Source organism: the organism of the source record quoted next, unplaced genomic scaffold (assembly GCF_019419815.1).
Source record: "Pyrus x bretschneideri cultivar Hongxiangsu unplaced genomic scaffold, Pyrus_bretschneideri_v1 Contig43, whole genome shotgun sequence".
Classification (NCBI taxonomy): Eukaryota; Viridiplantae; Streptophyta; class Magnoliopsida; order Rosales; family Rosaceae; genus Pyrus; species Pyrus x bretschneideri.
Genome location: NW_025999757.1, coordinates 3244907 through 3253440, shown reverse-complemented (window position 1 = coordinate 3253440; position 8534 = coordinate 3244907). Strand labels below are relative to the sequence as shown.

Genomic DNA, 8534 nt, shown 5'->3' with positions numbered 1-8534 from the left:
AGAAGAAAGGATGACCACAGAGATATTAGAGAGAGAAATAGGATTTGTATTGACTAACAAAATAAGGATTACACACACTGTTTTTATAAGAGAAATCCTAACTACTTTAACCAAATACTAACAACCTTAGAAACTACGTTACTAACTATATTTCTAACCGTATTACACCTGTACCCTTAATCCTTATGTCATTTATGTCTTCAATTCATTTTCTTTCATCATCAACGCCCGTCCAAGAGGCTACGTCCAGCCGTTGCGGGGTCTGTGGTGAGGAGATCCCCCTTATTACTAAACGGCAGGAGGAAGGAAAATTACAGGGGTCTCCATATACTGTGGGGCTCCGAGTGTGAATCACGTCCTAGTCGCAGACGATAGCCTACTTTTTAGTGGGGCAAATGAGGCGGAATGCCCTCAGATTTCTGAGGTCCTCCATTCTTATGAGTGTGCCTCGGAGCAACAAGTCAACATTCTTAAAAGCGAAGTTTGCTTTAGTCGCAACATTAAGCGACCGGAGCAACTAAAACTTGCCAGTTTGTCGGGAGTCCAGATGATGGATCGCCATGAAATGTATTTGGGTATATGCCGACACTAGTAGGTCGAAACATATTAAGGAACGCCTTTGGAAGAAACTTTAAAGTCGCAAGAGGAAGATTCTGATTGCCGCTGGAAAAGAGCTCCTTGTTACGGCAGTTGCTCTAGCCATTCCGACGTACACTATGAATTGTTTCCTCTTGCCAAAATGTTTTTGCGACAATTTAAATCGGTTAATTGCCTTCTTTTGGTGGAATGGCTGTGAAGGGGAGAGAAGAATACACTGACTTTCTCGGGACAAGTTGTGTTCACCGAAAATCGAAGGGACCTTGGACATTAGGAACACATACGCCTCCAATCTCAGTTTGTTAGCCAAGCGAGGTTGGAGAATGATGTTGGATCCCCTTGCCTTCATTTTTTCGGATCGTCTCACCCAAACCAAGGGATTGCCCTCTACAGTCCTTCAATGAACTGATCGATCCAATCACAAGGCAATGGAAGTACATCCGATTCGCCCTGGGGACCATTTAATTTGGCACTACGACAAGCGGGGTTTGTTTACGGTTAAGAGTGCATATCACATTGCAAGGGACTGGGTGCAGCAGAGGAACGCTGGCGCTTCCTCTTCCTTGGGCCAAACCTGGCATCCTGTTTTTGGGTTAAGATTTGGAGGGCAAATGTTCCACCCAAGGTGAGGATATGTGTCCGGAGGCTATGTAAAAATATCGTCCGCCAAGCGCCATATCACGACAGATCCGCCGTGCCTGATGTGTAACTATCATTCCTCTGCCATTATGTTCACCTCCCGCCAATGCTTCTGCAAAATTGGATAATTGATTATGGTTTCCTGCTATTTCCGGTTTCCGAGACAGAGAGCCCGAGGAATAGACAATAAACCTAGAGGTTGTGGTGGCTGACGGCGGAGAGAGGAGGGAAGCTGGAAGTTGCGGGCGGCGGCGATGTTAAACCAGAGGAGGGCGGGAAATGGGGACCGAAGGGGTTCTAACCAGGTTTTAATATCGGCTGCGAGAAAGTCCACTATATTACCATACACAAGCAACTGATATCACGCCGCGTGTTTTTGCGCTTTGTCTTTTTTTTTGTGTGTGGAAATTAGGTTGTACTGGAAATATTCAGAACAAAGAAAAGCGCAGTAAAACAAATAAACGCAGAAAAAGAAAGGAGAAAACTTGAAATCTGGAAACGATGGATTCGCGCAGCAACAAAGAAGCAGTTCAAGCAACAAACGACGACGCTTCGGCCAGCAAACTGTGCGCTCCCTTAACCTTTCAACTTTCTGCCTTTTTCGAATTAATCCGTTCTATTTTTCAATTTATTTTGCAATTTCGCATATACTTTCGGTCAAATTTTGCGTATATAGTACTGCACGATATGATTTTTAGCCATGTTGTACTAAATATGCCTTTTTTCCGTTAATTTCTGTTTGGTTGCCGAGAAAATAGAGAGGAAAATTCAATTTTGCGTGAACTATGAATGAGTGTGAAACTGTCGGTACTAGGTTGAAATGCACAGTGCTAATTTTGAACTGACTGTATCGCTGCGTAAAGGTCGTGCGTGAAGAAAGGGTACATGAAAGACGATTATGTCCATTTGTTTGTGAGAAGACCTGTGAGAAGATCTCCGATTATTAACCGCGGTATGATTTAGATTTAGCTGCTCCATCAAAGATTAGAGTTGAAGGTTCATGAGGTTGTTAAGTACTGCTTCACATTAATGAATTTTGATTTCTTTGCTTCCTTGTTTTTGCATTAAACCAGGTTACTTTGCTCGTTGGGCTGCTCTGCGGAAGCTTTTGAATCAGTTTCTTGATACTGAAGGAAATGCGGGTGAAAAGGGTCATTTGAAGAAGCAGATATTATCACTTGGAGCTGGCTTTGATACAACATATTTTCAGCTGCAGGTACCTTTTTCTTTGGAGCCGCAACTACTATCGTCCTGTTTAGCTTTTTGGTTGTGAAATAGGATGGAACCCTTTTAAGTTAATTTCAGGAATCAGGATAAATAAAGTGTGTTTTTTTTCCGTACAATGGTTTTGCGTTGTGTGATTCTTTTTGTGATCTTCTCTTTGTTTCCATTTATGAGTAAATAGCAGTGTACATATTTATGGGATTGTTCACATTTTGTGGTCTTTTGGTTGACAGGATGAGGGGAAAGCACCATATTTGTATGTTGAGCTGGATTTTAAGGAGGTATGAATTGTGAAATATTCATTAATATTGCATTGATTCTGTTGGCTAGACACTGATTTTCCTTTTGAGTATGCAAACTGTCTTGTGTTTAATGACTGAATTGTTTGTGGACAAACTCAAGCTAGCCAACCCCTTTTCATGTCAGGCCAAGAGTTAATAGTCTGCTTCGTCTACCGTATAGAAATATTGTCTTCAGTTTTTTGTTTTTACTTGCATCCTTATCACAACAAGAATTTCAAATTGTGTTTTTTGTTTACTAGGTAACTAGTAAGAAGGCCACACTTATTGAAATGTGCAGTCATTTGAGGGACAAAATTAGTGCGACAGCATCAATCTCTCGAGGTAGATACTCCTGTGTTGCTGATGTTATAAATTTATGACTGGTTTCCGTTTAATTGACCACATGTGTCTTTGGAGTGCTTTGATATCTTATGTGCCTATATGATTTGAAAGTTGCAATCTTCTCTGATGCACTTGGAAAACTTTTGAGGCTGATTTCCCTTTATCTTGTGATTGGAACTTTGATTCATATCTTTAGGAATGTCATTTGTTTCTCTTATGTACACAATTGAAATATTCAAACTGTTGTCGGGACACAATTATAGCATTTTTACTTTGCAGAGAGTGGAGAAGTGCTCAGTGACCACTACAAGCTACTTCCTGTTGATTTGCGTGACATACCAAAATTAGCCGATGTTATAACTTTAGCTGGTATGGATCCAAGGTATGTTCTTACAGTCACTACAATTTGTTGTTAATGCTTTCAATCAGTCTTTCCCTTTAGTCTTTCAGGATTATTGACATCTTGTGGTTTAAGTTTTCCTTGAGTTAGTGATTAAATGGTTTATTCTAATATTATTATCAGCCTTCCAACTTTTATAATTGCAGAATGCGTTTTGATATACTTGGATCCAGATTCAAGTCGTTCCATAGTTAGATGGACATCAAAAACATTTTCAACGGCGATATTTTTCTTATATGAGCAGATTCATCCAGATGATGCTTTTGGGCAGCAGATGATCAGAAACTTGGAGGTCTGTTTTACTTTCTTCCGGTTGTTTGTCCTTATTTATTTAGTAATTCAGTCTTTTCTTTTAACTTCAATTCACTATGCAGCTTTTCACTTTGTGTTTTTTTTATTGCCTTTGTCGTTTCTTTCTAAATAAAAAAAAATTAATAAAAAAAATAAAAAATTGAGCCCTTACAGATCTTCACCATTTTATTACTTTCACTTTTTAATTAATTAGTGATAGATAAAAACTGTAATATTTAAAAGAATTATCGGAAGCACAGGTGTTGGAAGAGCACTCATACGAGAGATCTCCTAATCAAATTGCCATTAAATGTGCCAAAACCACAGTTCAAAACTCAGGTTCTCTAATATGCATGACAATTTTATCTCAGCCTTTGCCTGAGAACAGGGCAGAATAGATAAGTTCAGTTATTGATTGGGAATATGTTTTGGGCTGTTGCTCATGTAACTGAAGTATGTTTTGTAAGTTCCAAGTTCTGTCAATTATAAAGGCCCTGTTAAACAAAGGAAGATGCAATGTGATAAACTACGATCAGCATGGGCTATGATGATTCTGCGCTTACCTCCTCAACTTTTATGCTGCTTCTGTTCTTTTAGAGTCTGCTGAGTCTTGTATTTTAATACTCTGTAAATATTAGAAGAGTTGAAGATGTTTTACCAGGCACCTGAACAACACTATTATTTGGGAGGCAATGTCATTGTGCCTCGTGTTCTGTTTATGGACTGAGAGGAATAATGGGACATATGATGTTATGTTTTGTTTCACAGCTGACGTCTATTTCCTCCTTTCTTCTCTCTTTCAGTTGCGGTGCCTTTTAATTGTTTTTCTTTGTATTCCTTGTAGGATTTTATGTTTTGTCTACAGTCTAGATGACGTAGACTAGCTTGTTGGTTTGGTTATCCTGTGTGTACCACACGTAGAGTGGGACTGAATTTTAAATAAAATCTCTTGTTTTGAAAAGAAAAAATAGATAAATCAATTCAAATTTCAAACACATATTTATCAACTTTGAAGATTGTCTAGGATACACACGCCTACACCTTTTTGGTCTGGAATTGTCACTATTTCTCTTTCATGCTTATTTTATCTCTCTATTTCTTTAGGTTAAACTACGTTGCTCAGCACCATCTCATGTTATCTGGAATAAATTTGATGTGCAAATAGTATTGTTATTGTGTTTATATTTTCAGAGTCGAGGCTGTGCACTCTTGGGCATACATGATACACCAACATTACAGGCAAAGGAAAACCTTTTTGTTGAACAAGGATGGCAGGTAGATGTTGTAAATTATATTTAGTGCCTTTTGGCATTAAGCTATCATATTTTGGATTTATTGCCTGAGATGTTTATGATGATGCACCAGAAATTCTTTATTCTCTTGGGTATGGGCACATCACAGAATTTACAACGGTGATTGACTCCTTTAAATTATGGTTGAGCAGTCATCTATCGTGAATTAGATCCTTGGAAAGCAGGAAATAGATCTGAACAAATAATAACATGACAACTTTATGGTTCTGAAGATTTTATTCACACGCACACAAAAAAATGAAGTTGAACATCGTAGTAATTTATGTTCATTATTAAAACTTGGTCACCCTCCAAATTCAAGTTTATTTTTAGGTTGCTTTTATTTGCATCCTGTCCATCATTGTTTTTATTTCACTTGATTAATCTTCATCCAATATCTATCTTACATTTTAGTAATGTGATTTTTTTTTTTAATGTGTGAGGTTTCAGAGGGCTGTTGCCTGGGACATGCTTAAAGTATACAGTGATTTTGTTGAAGCTCAAGAAAGACGCAGGTATGTCTAATATGTATCTTGGAAAACTGTTAGTTGTTTGCTTGTCTTTGCAATTAGATGCTTTACTTTTTATCTTTCTTGTTTCCTTTTTGTTGCATATGAAGAAGAATCACTCTGTAATTGAAAAAGAATACCAATTAGAGAACCAGTGAACCAGCCGTCCACTGTGGATTAATAAAATACTACAGAGGCAATGAACCCAAAATACAACCAAAGATCAGAATAACTATGAAATACAGCGACACAGCCAGTTCCTACATGAGAGGACAATATTCACCTTGCCAATTACCAAGACACGTTTCTTTGTCATTCCCATCACATAACTATTACCAGAAAACTTGGATTAGTATTTATCAAATTCTTCCCCTTATATTAATGTCTTTGAGGTCTGCAAATCTGTAAAACTGTCTGGCTTTCAGAATTGTTTGATAGCCATTTTATCCTGCTTGAATTTCAAGAAAACTGGTTGAGGGACCTGCTTGAAACAAATTTAGATAGTCCAAGCTAACCATGAAGTTTCAGTACTCAAATTTGTGTTTCACTTTCTAACTAATTGATTGTTTACCGGCTTAGAAAGCCATATCCTAGTTTAATTTTTTTCATTACATACACACTTCTGCCATTGAGAGGAGGTATTGTGATTTCTGACTTATTGATTTTTACTAGAGTTGAGTTCTATACTTGAGTATTCCTAAGAATAAAAACTTCAAATTTGGGTTTGGATCATGAAGGTTAGGAAAGGGTCGAATAACTGGCTTATCAGAATCTTACTTTACAGAAAATTAGATTCCACTGGACTTTTCTCTGGAAGTCTTTTCCCCGATTTTAAGCTTTTTCTTGTTCTTGTTGGTTTTGGTATTTCTATTGCTATTATCTGTTTTAAAGTTCCCTTGATTTATCTGGTTGTACTACTAGTGACATTGTGGTACCACCACTGCTTTTCAAGGTTCTAAAGCTTGTAGTATCTAGGATATAAAGCGCCTCTGCTTTGGCTTTTGTTTCTGTTTCTCTCTCCATGCGTGTGTTCTTTTTATCAGCTCTTTGTCAGCTAACTTGCTATTGTTTCTGAATTATTCTTGGGATATGTGATGTCTTGTTGATTAGGATTGAACGATTGGAATTGTTTGATGAATTTGAAGAATGGCATATGATGCAGGCAAGTCACCCCATCATTTATTTTGTTAAAAGGAAACAGAATTGTTAGAACTTTTTTTGGTATAAGTAATTGGACAGAGGTTACTTAAGTTGGTCTCCTCCCTGTATTGTGCTTGCTTCCGCACGTGTGAGTTTCCACGTGCAGGCACATGATTCATGGGACCGCAGTTAGTCCAGTGACCTAAGTTATGTAGGGCCAGAAGCACCCACTGGTCCTTTTTCTTGTAGGCTGGATCGTCTCACCTGTACTGCCCTATTAGAAAATGCCGATATGATATGCGATCATCTCCGTCTCTCTCCTCTATTCAGGGGACACTGAAGGATTTTTTGTCAAATGTTCATCGATATTTTCATTAATGATTCGCTTAGTATTGTCCCAATCTTCTGTTTTTCAGGAGCACTACTGCGTGGCTTATGCAATCAATGATGCACTGGTATGTCCATGTGCGACTGAAATCCTGCACATTTTTTTCGTAGTTATATATTGTCATGCGAGATCGACCCAAATAACTCGAATAATCTTTTGGAATATGGACAAATATAAGACCAAAATTCTTATTTAACCTACTTGATGGTGAACAAGAACATAGCTGTGGTAAAAATTCTAACGTTTTCACTTCTCTTTCCTCATATGTTTCAGGGTCTGTTTGGTGACTTCGGTTTTCTTAACCACCGCCGCCAGCAGCCGCAGCCACAAGTGCTGAACCCCTCCTCATCAGCATCACCATGAAAACACGAGACTAGACCATACCACCATGCCGTTGCTGTTACCAAGTTTGCTTAAACAATGCATCAGACAATCACATCCGACTGCGCATGCCGGCCCTTCTCCCCGGTGGAGGTCTGTAAGGTCCAACAAAGGGTCTCTCAAGGCTCTCGAATCTCAACTATCAGTTTCTCTCTCTTTACAATTTCCAAAACGACGATCAGCCGCGTGTGTATTGTTTTGACTCAAAGAAAATAGATCCTTTTCTGTTCCTCTTTTTTTGGTCAATTTTTTGTTCCTCTTTGTGCTAGCTGTTTGGCAAAGAAACTTGTGGGGTCCGCCGTAACACCTAAAAGTATGGAATCTGATTGGCCGGTGGGGCAAAAGGCCCATGTGAGGGGAATAGGATCCTATCCAGATCCTCTTTGTGAGATACCGAAAATCATTTTATCATGTTCGTTTATTCGTCATTTTGAGGATAGAAACCTTCTTAATTTTTTTAATTAAAATCGACAGAAACATTACTTGACGAAAATGAGCCGTATAATATATAATGAACAGACACGATGAAATGATTCTTAGAATTCTTACAAAAAAAAAAAATCCGGAGAGGATCCTCATATCCTCATCCCATGTGAGTGGGGAGAAAAGCATAAGGATTTGGATTGGTTGGTTCTTTTTTCCTATTGCATATTTCTCATTTTTTTCGCTTGTCCTCTTCCTTTTTGTCCTTTTTATTTTCTTGTTTTCTTGCTCCTGATATGACCAATATGTTCATTGGCTTGGAAGGTAGTGAAAATTCGATGTCTCATTTTCGTGTGGTCTTTTATGTAATTTTCTATTTCAATTCAATCATATGTACCAAACTAACCATAGTTTTAATAGTAGATTAAACCAATGTGATTAGTTTATGGTACATGGAAGGAGAGAAACTCCCATGTCCGGTACTTAGGGGCGTGTTTACTTCTTTGGGTATGTAAATAATATGGTAATGATACAAGGTAGTTTTTCAGGTATGGGATAAACATTTTTCCTTTAGTAATGGTACATAGTAGAAATTGGGTATAGCATACCTAATTTCAATGTCAGATC

At 38.1% G+C, this 8534-nt stretch overlaps 1 protein-coding gene across 3 annotated transcripts; it reads left to right on the top strand.

Moving 5' to 3' along the window:
• The first annotated feature begins 343 nt into the window (after positions 1–343).
• On the top strand, positions 344–7912 carry LOC103962267 (leucine carboxyl methyltransferase 1 homolog). 3 transcript variants are annotated; one of them, XM_048566855.1, is made up of 12 exons: positions 353–1802; positions 1995–2188; positions 2310–2452; positions 2694–2741; positions 3002–3083; positions 3363–3465; positions 3607–3775; positions 4966–5049; positions 5517–5581; positions 6686–6737; positions 7132–7170; positions 7377–7912. In XM_048566855.1, the coding sequence occupies exons 2-12, from the start codon at positions 2122–2124 to the stop codon at positions 7464–7466; spliced, it is 942 nt and encodes a 313-aa protein (XP_048422812.1). In that variant the 5' UTR covers positions 353–1802; positions 1995–2121; the 3' UTR covers positions 7467–7912. The 3 variants fall into 3 exon arrangements, with proteins under 3 accessions (XP_048422811.1, XP_048422812.1, XP_009373230.3); XM_009374955.3 differs by having other exon boundaries at positions 359–1802; positions 2100–2188; XM_048566854.1 differs by lacking the exon at positions 6686–6737 and having other exon boundaries at positions 344–1802; positions 2100–2188.
• The last annotated feature ends 622 nt before the right edge of the window (positions 7913–8534 follow it).